The following is a 16,381-nucleotide window of genomic DNA, read 5'->3' on the forward strand; positions in this document are numbered from 1 at the left end:
TTATTATTTTATGTAATAATCTACTGTGTTTTGGTTTAAAATTATACTTTAATAGTAACTTTAGTTATTTAATTCAGCTAAAAAAAATTAAAATTTGAAAAACACAGTAACAAAAAAGGCAATACCTGAATAACCCACTGTCGGTGCTGCCAGGCATGGTAATTCTTTGCATCCTGATTGAGAATATCAGCAATAAACTCCAGCTCCTGAGATGGGTCTTTCAGCCATTCCACTAAAACTCGCCTATGGTGCCTGAAGTCCAGAGAAGAGAGAGAGGTTTCTGTTAATTCATTCAAAGCCTAAAATAACAGCTGCATGTATTGATCTAGATGGTGTGGAAGGACACTCCAACACAAAAATCCATCTCTTACTCTCAAGATTCCACTGGAGAAGAACGATAACACGAAAGAGAGAAAAAAATTCCACAACACTAAAGAAAGTCGAGAAACAAAAAATCGTGACTTGTAAGATACCTGGGGCTAAGAGGTTTATCTCAGGCTAAATCTGGAGGTAGAGTCATCTTTTGCTGGGCACAAGAGTCTGTGTTTTCTCTACTTACACAGTCTGTCAGTGTTCCATACGTCTAAAGTATCCCCAAGCAACCTCCCATTATTACACCAGTTAGTGGGCAGAACTGAATTCATTTCTACCTGATCAGCAGCTGAGACAAGTTCCAAGTCTGTCAAAAGAGGAGTTTCTGGGGACCAGCAGATGGTGTAATGGTTACACTGCTTGGGTCTGGGACCAGCGGCTTAAATCTCATGCTGGCACGTGTGTGCGTGCCCAAAATACCGAGGAGAATGGAGAAGGGACTGTGGCACAGCCATCCCCGCTGGGGGATGATTCTCACTTTCCATCTCTCTGGTGAGTGCACATGCTCCATATGGGTGGTGCCCATGCTCCATAGAAAAAAAAAAAAAAAAAAAAAAAGGAGTTTCTGTACTAGGAAAATACTTCTCAGAGTTTTATACTGGATTCCGTTTTTATAAAATGTTTTTCCTGAAATATATGTATATATTTTTTGAGAGGTTTTTACTATAGGGGATGTGTGCTCGCCAGAAATAGAGACAGAAAGTGGGAAATCGCTCCCAGGGGGAATGGCCATGCTCCAATCCCTTCTGCAATCCCTTCTCCTCCATTTTCCTCTCAGGATCTCAGGCACAAACGCACACATGCCTGGTGTGAGTTTAAGCCACCAGGTCCGGGACTCAAACTACAGTTGACTACATGGGAGTCCAGTGACATAGCCATTACACCAACTGCTGGTCCCAAGCTAAAAACTTATAAAAATCTATTAGTGAAAACATTCAAAAATTCACTGTAGTGCGGTTTGCACATATATGTAAATATACCAAAAACCAACAAATTGTACACTACAAACGAGTAAAATGTGTATGTGAAGTACAGTTCGATAAAGCAGATTTTTAAAAAAAATCTAGTATTCATTATACTGTGAAGAATTATAGAAGAAAGGGAAAGATCTAATGCTAAACAAATGACCTATTCCATATGCATAAAAAAGTTAAAAACTCACCGTACAGAATCTTATGACAAGATATACCAAGAAGATCCTAGGAGGAAAGGTTTCTAAAGGGCTGTCAGTGAATAGTACTAGCATTTTATTTTTTCAAGTTCCTAATAAATTCTATAATTCAGGAAAAGGTTACAAATTAGGTCCTTTGGTGTATCAAATTGTCTCCTTGGAACAAAACATGAATGTCTTTCTGATGTTCTGAGTTAAAGAATATTAAACACAAGGGTTTACCCACTAGCATAGATGTGCAGTGAGAATGGAGTGAAAGGCGGTCAGCAATGAGCATGCGGGATCTGCACTACTTGTACTACACCGGCTATAAAAGGAACTAAAATGTACCGTAATTAAAAACTGCTGGGTTTCCAATAGCGCTGCTTCAGGTGGTTTGTTTTGATTTTCCTACAATGAGTGACAAGGTACTGTAGTATCTAGATTTCTCTTGAGCAAAAACTAGAAATAAGTATGGAGAACATTTGTGACATCTAGATTTTTAAAATTTATTCATTCTTTTTTTTAATTTGACCAGAGAGAGAGAGACACACACACACACAGACAGAAAGAGAGGGAAAGTGAGAAAGTAAGCCCCCAGATCTAGGACTTGAACCGTGGTCAGCCATGTAGGAGTGTCCAGCACCTTAACCACCATGCCACCTGCTGGTCCCCGTGACATCAAGATTTTATAGCTATAGATTTTTATATAAAAAGCACCTTAATTCCACATGGCAAGTAACTTTTCAGTGAGGGTCTAAAACTGTAGATAATCTCTTATCACTGAAAGGACTATCCTATAATGCAGTTTTTAGGAATTAGGAATGCAGAAACCTCCAGTTACACATGAAGAAGCTATAGTGGTAAAGTTAACACTCTTCAAACACAGGTGTGTACACCAGTTACCCCTTTAATTTTTTACCCAATAATGCCAATCATTCACTGTTAGGTCCGTATGATCTAGTTCTTTGAAATTAATTACCTATGCATGGTACCAACTACCTGTGGATAGCATTTGATGATGCAAGTTACCATCATCCATGTGCCAGAGGGCAGCTCGCACCCTCGTCTGTCCACATTTAGGAGGAAGGTATCCTCCTACAGTGATCTATGCAATGGCCCCTTCCCAACTAAAAGCCTTCACTCTACTTCCCTTTTCCTCCAGAATTCTCAACCTACCTTTTGTATAAACACTCTCCCCTCACTATGAAGTCCTTACCACCTTGGAAAAAAAGACAAAAACACAGGCCTGACCTTGCTGTCTTTATTTCTCAACAACCAAATTTCTTCGTCTCTCATCTACAATCCGGCCCACTGCTGTGACTTCTTTCCTCTTCCCACCACTTCCCTCCTGCCCACCCGGTCACCCACCCCCAACCCTGTGGGAGTTTAGCTACCATCGAACTAATCCACTGGTCACTCAGTTTTCACTCCTAACTTCTTTGACCTCTCTCCAGTGGTTGATACCGATATCCACTCCTTTCTCCTTTTTTTTTTTTAAGAGGTTTTTGCCATAGGGCGCGTACGCTTGCCAGACAGAGAGAGACAAAGAGACAGAAAGCGAGAAATCACCCCCCAGGGGGATGGCCACACCGCAATCCCTTCTCCTCATTCTCCTCTCGGGATCTTGGGCATACATGCACACGAGCAACCTGAGTTTTAAGCCACTGGGTTCGGGATGCGAACCGCGGTCAACTACGTGGGAGTTCAGCGACATAGCCATTATGCTAACTGCTGGTCCCCATTCCTTTCTCTTGAACTCTCTTCTTTTTGATTTCTGCAACATGTTCTCACCCACCCAGGAACACGTCTCTGCTTCTCAATGACTGTGCTCAGTGCTGTTCTCCAGCCTAATTCTGTCTGAGCACCTCGTTCACAACTAGGACCTCAGCAACCACTGTCAGGAAGCAGACAGCCCCACATCTTGCTCCGACTCCCTACTGCTTCTCACTCTAGACGAGTATCCTTCAACCACTGACCTGACAGCCTTACACAGGTTTTCCAGAAGCACGTTAAACTCCACTGCCTAATACCAGCCCCATCTTTTCCCCCAAAACACAGTTCTGCCTCCTAAATTCTCCAAGCAGATGGCACCACCATTCGCTAGTTGTCAGGTCAGAAATATAGGTGTCAGTCTTCTCTGTCACTTCCTCAATAAATTAAACTTCAAAACCAGTTGCTTTCATTTTGAAATGTATTTCCAAATATACTCATCACATTTGAAGCCCCATTTCTTCTATCCTATACCACTGCAATGGCCTATCCACCTCCAGGACTGTGAACCTACTCCAGTCCATCCTTCCTGGTTGCAAAAAAGACAAAACAATGCTAACTCCGGCACGGTGAGCCGGCACTCAGTGGCAAAGAGGAGCCAGCTCATGGCGGAATGCCATGCTGCCACTTCTCCTTTGCCACCTTCCCCACCCCAGCACCAGTAACAGCCATAGCAGTTACCATTCACGGGCGACTCGCTATAAGCTGGGTACTGTCCAAACTCTCTTTCTTTCTTTCTTGTTCTCTGTCCTCCTGTTCCACAACCTTTCTCTTTTTTCCTGCTGTGTTCTGCTACCCCCGCCCATAACAATCTCCATATTCTTGTCCGAGTTACCTTGGGGGCTTCATTCCTAGAACAGACACAGCCTATGAAAACTTTACCATTATGCTTTCTACGCTGCTCTGCAAAATAACTGGCCTTATTATTTGTTTTCCTTTAGACTATGTTTGGTTCATCTTTGTATTGCAAGCATCAATAAAAGTTTTTTATTTTGATAAACAAAGGAATAAAAAAATCAGTCATTTTATAACATACTAAAGAGGAAATCTATTTCAGATTTTTCAATCAAAATTTTTCCAGTGATAGCAGTATTGCATACTGATGCCGAAACTCTGAAAAACAGCAGATAATATATGAGTGTGAACCAGGGTCAGGTACCCTGTTGATCACTAACGATGAAGTTATATCTTTAATTCTCCTAATAATCCTATGAGGCAGGTAACATTAGCTCCAACATAAGTTACAAAAACTACACACACACCAAAACCCAAAAATTTCCCTATAATCTCATCATCCATTGGCAAGTATTATTAGCATTTTGATCTATTTCGTCCCTATTTTTAGCTTACCAAACTTGATAGTTTTTGGGCTGCTCCTCAATTATTGCTGTGATGTAGTTCATTTCCTCATACAGATCCTTTTGAAGTGACTTCAAGAGAACTCTCCGAAAATGCCTGCAGCAAACCAGCACCCAGCAGTATCACATAAAGATACAAGACAGTAACACAGTTAGACGGTCTTCGGTAGGCACTCTACATAACCAGTAACGCAGCAACTTAACTGCTCATGGTTACTCAATTCAGAAAACCATGACTGCAAGAATCAAGCATTTTAGGTAAAAACAGTAAAAGGCAATGAATATGAAATTTAAAAAAGTAAACTTCTTAAACTTAAGGGAATGAAGGAAACAACTAAATTATATTCTGACTGCTAGAGTTCTATAACATAAGAACATGGTACAGCTTTTCAGTGTACAGACATGATTAACACAACAAATGAACTCTATCACAAGTGTTATTAAAATACTGACTTTTAGAACCCCAACAAAAATCAAGAAAAAAAAAGACATGGGATCAAAGAAACACAGGATCTCACACACGAAAGAGCTGAAGACCAGATACACAGCAACCAAAATAGTCATAAAGAAAAAAAGGAAGTAAGACCCAGAACTGAAGGATTAGCAGTTGTGTTCAACATAATGAACCATTTTACATGTATCAGAGTCTGGCAGACAAATTATTTATTGGTAGAAAGAAAACTAAACCAAATAAAAAAGCGATCCGTTAAAAGGAATGTAATTATAATAATGTAACATCTGGGTCAGTAATGACCATAAACTGACTACTCATTAGTGATGACAGGAGGGTAGTGGAGAGTCAACTCTATCTTTCATAGAAGAAACAGAAAATGTCTAAAATAAAAAATATTAAAAATAACAATGAAAGGAACCAGCAGTTGGCATAATGGCTATGTCGCTGGACTCCCATGTAGTTGATCGCGGTCCAAGTCCCAGACCCAATGGCTTAAACTCACGCTGGGTGCATGTCTGTGCATGCCCAAGATCCCGAGAGGAGAATGGAGGAGAAGGGATTGCAGCGTGGCCATTCCCCCTGGGGGGTGATTTCTTGCTTTCTGTCTCTCTCTGGTCTTTCTGGTGAGCACACACGCCCCATAGCAAAAACCTCTTCAAGAAAATAACAACAATGAAGAATATTATCTAGAATACAGAGGTTAATTCAAGCTGAGAGTTGCTGTCTCAGGGGAGTAGGACTATGGCGACATGAAATGATGGGGCAGAGATCACTACTTACCATTTAACTTCTAAATTTTAAACTGGTATGTGAATTATTTCTTTGATAACAATTAAAACTCGAGTTTAAAAAAAAAAGAAAAGCACTCAAATAATAAACGCACTAAACAAAAAAAGGACACTCCAAAAGAATAAGGTACCAGGGGCCAGCATGGGGGTCAAGGCACTGGATCCCACACGGCCAGCTGTGCAATTGGCGGTTTGTGTCCTGGACCTGGCAGCTTAAAAATCATGCAAAGTACATGTGCATGCATGCCCAAAATCTCAAGAAGAAACTGGAGGAAAAGGGACTGTAGCGGGGCCATCGCCCAGTGGGTGATATCTCACTTTCTCTCTCATGTGCCTGATAGCAAAAACTTAAAAAAAAAAAAAAAAAAGAGTCGGACGTGAGACATTCAGGCAGGTAGTATTAGTGAGGTACAGTACTTACCACACCGTATAATTGGCTGCATTTAACTCAATAGCATCTCGTGTTAACTTAAAAGCTCGTTCACTTCTTTCATCACGCTGCAGAACAGCTCGGAAATAATCATAGACGTCTCTAACTGGAGACAGAGCACACAACCACATTAGGGCTTTTTCTTATTTAAAACTAGCACTAAAATATAACATGCTGTTAGGCCTGGGGGAAAAGCTACTTCACATACATCTATATCACACGATTAAACGAAATAAACAGTCAAATGTCTGTGGCTGCGACTCTCACGATCCTCCAGGGTCACAGGCACAGAGAGTGGGCTACATGTGTACAACCACACAGACTGCTCCCGTGTATGGGTTAGGCCAGGTTCCAAATCTCCCAAAGACCTTACGTAGAAAATAAAATTGAGAATGTGCATATTCAAATATATTCACTTAGCTGCTTTTCTCCAATTTCATTTAAGTCAAATTTTAACTGAAAAATATGCACAATGGAACCCAAACAGTACAAAAAGGTCCACACTAAATTTCCATTCCACGCAATTTTAAGTCTTCATCTTCAGATGCAGCCACTATTAACTGATCTCATAACAAACAGTATATCCTTCCAAATACACCCTACACATACCACGTACAGGCCTAATTCCACTCACCTTTTTGTTTTAACACAGGTGATATCATGTCACATTTAATGTTCTGAACCCTGCGTTTTCTTTTTTTTTTTCTTCCCCTTTGGATAGGTTTTTGCTATAGGGCGCGTGCGCATGCCAGACAGAGACATAGAGACAGAAAGCGAGAAATCTCCCCCCCCAGGGGGGATGGTCACGCCGCAATCACTTCTCCTCCATTCTCCTCTCAGGATCCTGGGCATGCACGCACATGCGCCCGGCGTGAGTTCTAGGCCACCGGATCCGGGATGCGAACCGTGGTTGACTACGTGGGAGTCCAGCAACATAGCCATTATGCTAACTGCTGGTTCCCTGAACCCTGCGTTTTTACTCAGACATTATTAAAGGCAGTGTAAACTAGCATGAATGTCTATGGAAAATCATTTGGTCCTATCTAATAAATTTAAATACTCAATGACCCAACAAGTCCAGTTTCAGAAAGTTTCCTTACAAATATACTCCCACATGTGTGTGAAACATAAAGATATTTACTCCAATACTTGGTTATATAAAAAAAGAACTGTGCAGAGGGTCACAGGAATCCCCAATTTATAGCTAAGACAGACAACAGATGTCAGAAATGTGGAGTACAGGATGCTAACTTGGTGTCCACAAAGAACTTAAGAATTGCTTGGTGTGGAAGACCCAGCTACTATTTGGGTATGGGGCCAGGCTGCAGAATGGTGGTGAAGGTGGCTGGACCCCACATGGCTGACTGTGCAGTTTGAATCCTGGAAAATCACACAAGCCGTGTACATGTGCATATGTCCCAAATCCCTAAAGGAGGGATGGAGGGCAAGGAATTGTGGCATGACCATTCCCCACAGGTGGGGAGTCTGCTTCCTCACCCCTTGCCTGGTCTCTCTCCCACAAGCATAGACACTCTCTATAGACTTTAAAAAAAAAAAAAAAGTATAGAGAAACATTTTTTTCCTTTTGGACTATAACCCTGAAGGTGAACACAAGTAATTACTGTTGTTTACAATTCTAAGACATATGAAGGGTACCTGCTTCTAAACACTATATTCAAAAAGTTGAAATTTAGGTGCCAGCCTATGGCCTGGTAGTTAAAGGAGCTGGATCTCCACGGTCACCTCACAACTCAAGTCCTAGACCCAGCAGCTTGAAAAACACACTATGTGTGTGTGCCCTAAATCCCAAAAGGACCAAGAAATGGAGGAGGGACTGCAATATGACCGTTCCCCTTGGGAGCTGCTTTGCTCCTTTCCCTTTCTCTGCCTCACACATGCACTGTCTGGCAAATGAAAAAAATAAAGTTGGATTTAATTCGCTTTAGAGTAAAATTTAGAAATAACATAAATGGGGCCAGTCGGTGGTATGGTGGTTAAGGAAGCTAGATCCCACATGGCCGACTGTGTGGTTCAAGTCTCAGATTTGGCGGCCTAAGGAGCATGCTGGGTATGTGCATCCGTGTGCCTAAAGTCCCGGGAAGAGAAGAAACTGCATTATGACCGCCCCCACGGGGGCAGGAGTGCTTTCTCACCTTCCCTTGTGTGCGCTCTCTCTTTCCAGCGAACACACGCCCGCTGGCAAATTAAGAAAAAGGTAGCAATATAAATGCCAACTTAATGACTTAGGCAGTCATTAAGAACCAAGCTTCGGAATCATTTCAATTTATAACGAAGTGATTACAACCTGTTAACCTGACATGTAGAATACATAGCTGGCCTTCCCTATCTGCAGGTTCTGCTTCCAGGAATTCAACCTAATATGGATTGAAGAGACTCAGAAACAGATAAGTAAAAAAATAACACATGAATAATTCACACTGTACTAGCTATTACAAGTCATCAAGAAAAGACTTAAATATGTGGGGGTCCTGGAACCCCCACGTACACCAAGGGATGACTCTGAGCCAAATACGTTCTATTGTTTCACGTGACTATCGCACTCAAGCTATAAAGTAGTCACTGCCTTCAGCCTCATTTCACACAGGCAGGAACAGAAGTACAGAGAGGTTTTATGAACTCGTCCAAGGCTACAGAGCCAGGAAAATGAAGTCAGAATTGGAACCCGAGGGTCTGGCTTCACAGCCTATGCTCTTAACCTGGTAGTGCATATTTCTGATGCCTCGGTGAATCCAGGTACAGAACTAGGAGCAGCTCTGCAAGGCTGTAGGATAAGGCATTTTCCAGTTTTTACAGCTATCCACACCACTTCTGAAGTGGGCAGACATATGAAAACTACCATCTGAAATGTATAAATCTATCATGTACCTTATTAACTGACATAAGACAGGGCTAATTTTTACCATTTAATTCACATTCACAATGGGTAGAATACAGCATTCTCAGTTTAATATGTGTATCATTCATTCCTAATGATAAGACAATGGAATTTTCTTTTTTGTAAACTGCAGGTTCATACCCTTTGAAGTTTTTTTTTAAAGAATTATTTTATTTAAATTTATTTATTAATTTATTTTAATTTGTCCAGAGAGGGACAGAGTGAGGGAGTGAGAGTGAGAGTGAGAGTGAGAGTGAGAGGAGAGGAGAGAGAGAGAGAGAGAGGGAGAGAACACAAGCGGACAGACCCAAAAACAGGTCCACAACAGGACCAAACCATGGCCAACCATGTGGAGTCCAGCGCCCTTAACTACCATGCCACCTGCTGGCCCCATACCTTCTGAAGTTTTTTATAAGGCTGTCTATCTCCTTACCCTTTTGTAGGAATTTTTTTTTTTTTTAAGAATTATTTAACTTTATTTATTTTCTTTTTTTGGAGAGGTTTCTGCTACAGGGTGCGTGCGCTTGCCAGACAGACAGAGAGAGACAGAGAGACAGAAAGCGAGAAATCATCCCCTAGGGGGGATGGCCACGCTGCAATCCCTTCTCCTCCATTCTTCTCTCGGGATCTTGGGCACGCATGCATACGCGCCCGACATGAGTTTTACCCACCGGGTCCGGGACACGAACCATGGTCGACTACGTGGGAGTCCAGTGACAGCCATAATGTTAACTGCTGGTCCCTTTATTTATGTTTTTTAACTTGACCAGAGAGGGACAGAGCAAGAGAGAGAGGAGGGGAGGGGGAGGAGAGGGGAAGGGAAGGGGGAGAGAGAGAGAGAGGGAGAGAAAGAAAGCAGGCCACCAGGTCCAGGACTTGAATCGTGGTTGACCATGTGGGAGTCCAGTGCCCTTAACCACCATGCCACATGACAACCCTAAATTTTTTTTATAAAATTCTGAATACCAATCCTTTTTCACATGGTTTATCTTTCCCCACAGTGCTGCTTGTTTTATAACTTGTATATGGTTTCTTTTCCTATATAACCTTTTAAAAATAAAAAACATTTTGCCTGAGGGTACACGCACTCACCAGAGAGGGACAGAGAGGGAGAGCGCACTAGAATGGGGAAGGGTCGTGCTGCAATTCCTTCTCTTCCATTTCTCCCCCCTCTTGGGATTATGGAGCTGCATGCACACACGCCCAGTTTGATTGCCAAGCTGCCAGGTCCAGGAATTGAACTGTGAGGGCAGCCATCTGGGATCCAGTTCCCTTAACTACCAGGCCACGAAGCAGGCCTTGTTGTGTAAGTTTTAAGTTTTGATGTATTTATCAATATTGATAGGATCAATTTACGTATCTTTTCCTTTGCAGGTTCTAGTCATGGCATAAGTAAAAATTTAAATGTTAATTCTGGGTGTGGGGCCAGTAGGTGGTATGGTAGTCAGGACTCTGGGCTCCCACATAGCTGACCACAGGTCATGTCCCAGACTTGGTGGCTTGCTTCCTTGCTTTCTCACATTCCCTTTCTTTCTCTGTCTCTTTCTTGTCAAATTAAAATAATAACAATAACAAATAAGATATTAAATAATAAATGTTGTAAAAAGTAAAAATAAATGTTAATTTTGTATTCTGAAAAAAAGATTAATAATTTACCCCTAATGGAAATGCATGCTTGTAACAGTTTCCCCAGCATCTTTATTATAGGTACTTAAGAATCACAGCAACTCCTTCCTTCCTTCCTTCCTTCCTTCCTTCCTTCCTTCCTTCCTTCCTTCCTTCCTTCTGCTATAGGACAAGTGCACTCATGGGAGAGAGAAAGACAGAAAGTAAAAAATCAACCCCCCAGGAGAGATGGTCATGGTACCATCCCTTCTCCTCTCAGAATTTCTGGACAACCCCTCACATACACACACACCCAGCATGTTCTTCAGGCCTATAGGTCCAGGACTTGAACCACGGGGTTGGCCTTGTGGGATCCGGCACCTTAACTACCATGCCACCTGCTGGTCCTACTTTTACACTGTTTAATGAACTGTCTTCTCACATATAATCTCTCCCCAAGTAGGGAAGCTTTGCTTTTCTATGCAATTATAAATTCTGACCTTTTCCTTAATCAATTCTGAGTTCTACATTTGCCTAATAATACCTTCTCCATTCCAAGAATGAAAGATTATTCTCTTATACTTGCTTTCAGTATGTTTATACTTTTTTCCTTTAAAGAGAGATTTTTGCTATAGGGCACATGTGCTCACTGGAGAGACAGTAGTTTTAATCTACAGGCATGTATCCCTTCACTATGGGAACACATTCTAAGACACATGCTATTAGCATGGATTCATTCTAAGACGCATGCTATCGGCATGGATTCAGGCAAACCTGCTGTGAGGTGTGCAGCCCAGCGCACATGCAGCAGCATGGCACAGCCTTAGAATATGTTATGGCACCGGTCGTACATGCAGTCCCGCACTGACAAAATGTCACTATGTGACACACGGCTGTATTTATTTGTCCCTGTTCCACATGTTAATTACTAAGTTTAGCAATACATTTTCATATTTGATGAGGCAAACTCCCACACCATTAGTCTTCCTTTTCAAACACTGCTAGCCATTACTGCATACTAGAAAAAACAATGGTTTTTTAACAGAAGAATGACATGGGATAACAAAGGCTCAACTGAAAAATAGATATGTACACATAAAATTACAAAACTAGCATTTTTACTTTAACCAGTTACCCTTTCCTAGAACAACTAACAATTAACGTTTCCATGACCTTCAATTTAGAAAGCATTTTCACATTCATTATGAAAGAATACTTTGTCAAAGAAAATAATCCATTCATTTTAACATCAGGAATCATATTCAAACTGAGTCTAACAGTGCCAAAATATACTTCAAAATGCTGATGTTTCAGCAACCCAAGTTCATCCTAAATAAAACAGTAACTCATTTATGTTGTAGCTTACATGCAGATTAAATAGCAAATGAAAAGCACATTTATTAACTATTATGTATTATAATATTCAATACTAAGAATATGTCCACTCTTTGGACAGCAATAAAACTTTTCATTATGAAAATAAATCACAAAAAAACTATAACACGAACTCATCTTAGGTCATTCGGATCTTTATGAGACAAAATCTGTCACATACCTTGCTACGTAATTGTGAATTTCAAGTTTGCTACTAAGTTTGACTTACAGATTTTGTCCTAATGAAAAGAAACTTACATTTTTCACTATAGATGATCTGGACCACTGGATTGGGACCATCGTTCTGTGGCACCGGGTCTATGTCAGCCCATTCTGCTCTATCCCTGAAAATACACATTTTTTTAGTGATTACTTTCAAGCACATAAGAAAAAAAGAGCTTTGATTTTTTTAAAAAACATCAATAATTACACTTACATTAATGCTGATAATATACAGAAATCTTTTTTCCTTTGTAAATTAAAATTTTAAAATTTATTTATAATGATTTTACTTAACTTTATTTATTTTTAACTTGACTAGAGAAGGACAGAGTGAGAGAGAGAACGGGGAAAGTAAGAAAGAAAGCTGCCAGGTCAGGGGCTCAAACCATGGTCAGCCATGTGGGAATCCAGCACCCTTAACTACCATGCTATCTTCCAGCCCTAGAAATCTTTTTTTTTTTTGAGAGGTTTTTGCTATACGGCTAGTGCGCTCGCCAGAAAGACAGAGAGAGACAGAGAGCAAGAAATCACCCCCTGGAGGGTACGGCCATGCCATAATCCCTTCTTCCTCCATTCTCCTCTCAGGATCTTGGGCACACACGCACGCGTACCTGGCATGAGTTTAAGCCACCAGGTCCAGGACTTCAACCGTGGTCAACTACATGGGAGTCTAGCGATGTAGCCATTTCGCCATCTGCTGGTACCCAGAAATCTTTTTATTAAGAATTATTTTATTTAACTTCTTTCCTTCCTTCCTTTCTTTCTTTAAATTGTGACCAGAGCGGTGCGGGGGAGAGAAAAATCTTCCAGGTCCAGGACTCAAACCATGGTTGGCCATGTAGGAGTCCAGTGCCCTTAACCACCATGCCACCTGCTGGCCCCCACATATAGAAATCTTAGCATAATCATGGTCGGATTCTTCATGACCAAGTCTTGTCACTTTTTTTTACATATAAACTTTAAAAAAATTATTTATTATTATTCCAAACTTAACTATAGTGCACACGTGCTCACCAGAGAGAGATGAGAAAGAGAGAGAGAAAAAAAGAAAGTGAAAAAGCAAGGCACCAGGTCTGGGACTCAAACTGTGGTTGACCATGTGGGAGTTCAGCTACTTATTGACCGTGCCACCTGCTGGCCCTACATATAAATTTTTAAAGCAAAATTAAATAATCTTCTGATTAAAAAAAAGTTAATAAGCAGTTCTTAAAGTTTTCTAAGTAGAAAAATGTGATTTTGCAGCAACTACACAACAGTCTTAACTTAGAAGTCAATCTACCTCAGGAGCCAGCAGGTGGCATGGTGGTTAAAGGCACCAGACTACCGAATGGCCAACTAAAGTTCGAGTCCCGGACCTGGCGACTTGCTTTCTCTTTCTGTCCCTGCCTGGTTAAATTAAAATGAATAAAGAAATAAAGTTAAATAAAATAATTCTTTATAAAAAAAAGTCAATCCAACTCATTGGTCAAACAGGACTTTGGGGTCAATCAGAATTTTAAAAAATATGAACAACAATTTAGGAAATGACACAGGAAATTAAATAAACTTAGTTTACTGTGTGCCAGAAAGACAGCCCAGGTGATCATTAAGAGGACAGGCTCTACAACTGCTGAAGGTGAAATGCTGGCTCTAGCACTCACAGGCTGGGTGACCTCGAGAAAGTCACTTAACTGTCCACACTTCAGTTTCTTCATTTATAAAATGGAGATGATAATACAATTCTTGTTTGTCCACTCAGTTCCAGGACCACCTGCCTACTCCCACAGTAACCAAAATCCCCAGACACTCAAGTCCCTTATATAAAGCAGTGTAGGACTTGCACACAATCTACACACATGCTCCCGTACACTTTAAAACATCTCTAGATAGGGCCAGCAGGTGGCGTGGTGGTTAAGGGCACTGGACTCCCACATGGCTGAACACGGTTCAAGTCCCGAACCTGGCAGCTTGCTGCCTCACTTTCCCTTTCTCTCTCTCTCTCTGTTCAAATTAAAAAATAATAACAAATGGAATTAAATGAATAAATAAGTACTTAAAAAAATCTCTGTATCACTGATAACTCCTAATAGAATACAAATGCTACATAAATGGTTGTATTAGTTTTCACACTTGTCTTACTGAGATACAAATAGATACAGATTTTTTTCCTTTTAGATATTTCCCATCTGCAGTTGGTAGAATGCACAGGTGTGGAACCTAGCGACATGGAGGGTCCACTGTATCACCAACCAAACTTAAGAGGGCTGACTTTTTACTTTTTTAGAAGATTTATTTATTGTATTTATTATTATTTTAATTTGCTAATGTGCACTCACCAGAGAGAGACAGAGAGAGAGAGAAAGGAAAAGTGAAAAAGCAAGCCTCCAGGACCAGGACTCAAACCACAGGCGGTCATGTGGGAGTCCAGCATCTTAACTATCACACCACCTGCTGGCCCCTTCGAGGGTTGTTTTAAAGATTAAATAAGGTAACGGATGTTATGTTCTCAAGACGTGCTCAGTTACAGCAACTATCCAGTGGCTACTACTCATTATCAACGTTAAGATAATAAAACTTAGAAAGATGACTTTTTTAAAAAAAAGACTTATTAAATTTTATTATTATTTTTAACTTGCTAATGTGCGCTCACCAGAAAGAGACAAAGAGAGGGAAAGTGACACATCATCCTTCTAAATTGTCATTGTATAGTGACAACAATGGATGCTTATAGAAATGTGTGTGAATTGCCTAGTGTGACCAAATTTGTTTTAACGACTCTCCCCCCAACATTCTTTTCATTTCACCCACTCTTTACTCCTTTGTACTGATCAGCTGTTGACAGCTGAAACTCTGTAGCATCCAGACAATCCTGAAATTTTCTCTTACACAAGGAAAAATAGGAGGGAAACAGCTATCTGAGATGTGAAGCCTAAGGCCCGGAGGTGTGGCATAGGACAGGAAAAGCTGCCGTTTAGTCACTGGGAAATGTGATAGTCATGCAATGAACCTGAGTATTTCATAATCCAGAGCGAAGCTCTGGGGGTTATGGGGCCTCCACAACCCCTTTAAGTCAGAAAAATATTAACTCTAATAAAAAAAAAATCTGGATTGTGACTTTCATTCATTGATACAAATCTAGGCGAATAAGCCTTCTGATGGGTTTACCTACAACTACAGAAGAGTAAGGATTTCTGGATTATCTCTGCAGGAAAAGGGAATCAGCATTACTATGTGAAAGCAAAGAACTGATGAGAATGGGACTGGGTGTGGGCAAAGACGGGGAAACCGGCAATTAAGTTACAGCAGGACCCAGCACCGTCTGCTGCACAGCGCTGGCACTAGGTACGAGGCTAACTAAGCGCCTCTTCCGAGTTTAGTAACTCCCAAGAGTTACTTCCATCCCACATAGCCGAAGACACTAGGAGCTAAAATATCGGTTGACAAAAACTCTCAGGCCTTAAACAATGTACATTAACTCCCTCCAATTCATCAAGACCAACCATGGGAAGTCCTCACACCTCCTTGCTCAAATGAGCAAATGTGGCCCTTATTAATGTCATTAATTCTGGCCAGAACATCAAAACTGCACCCGAGCCCGTTCCAGTGCATTCTGCTGGTTTCCAGGACGGCATCTCGGACCGCTGCAAGAGAGCGGGAGCTCCCCAAATTCACGAACCCCGACACTCACCGCCCAAGAAACGTGCTGCCCAGTGTCCTGCGGTCTCAGCGCGCTTCGCACAGCCCTGCGGGAAGTCGGGACCTCGAGGGCTTCCAGACCCCGCGCTGTCTGGGGGACACCCCTACCCACGGAGCACCCTCGGCCGGGCTGACGTCGCCGCCGCGGGACTGCGGGCCCGGGTCGGCCTCGCGGGCGTTACCTGTACATCACGTAGGTGGGCGAGTCCAGGCTCAGAAACCCGTCGTCCATAGGGGACGCCGCCGCCTCTCCGGCCTCGGCCGCCATCTCTTCCTCTTGCAGC

At 41.6% G+C, this 16,381-nt stretch overlaps 1 protein-coding gene across 1 annotated transcript in view; it reads right to left on the minus strand.

Moving 5' to 3' along the window:
- Window positions 1-16,381, minus strand: part of FNTA (farnesyltransferase, CAAX box, subunit alpha) — a gene marked incomplete at its 5' end in the record, with an annotated part of 29,307 nt that extends 12,926 nt beyond the window's left edge. The window contains 5 exon segments of the mRNA XM_006141638.3: window positions 126-252; window positions 4,646-4,750; window positions 6,317-6,431; window positions 12,459-12,544; window positions 16,280-16,381. Of these exon segments, the coding sequence (XP_006141700.2) occupies window positions 126-252; window positions 4,646-4,750; window positions 6,317-6,431; window positions 12,459-12,544; window positions 16,280-16,381 (535 nt within the window).

Source organism: Tupaia chinensis, unplaced genomic scaffold, assembly GCF_000334495.1.
Source record: "Tupaia chinensis unplaced genomic scaffold, TupChi_1.0 Scaffold000061_1, whole genome shotgun sequence".
NCBI classification, from domain to species: Eukaryota; Metazoa; Chordata; class Mammalia; order Scandentia; family Tupaiidae; genus Tupaia; species Tupaia belangeri.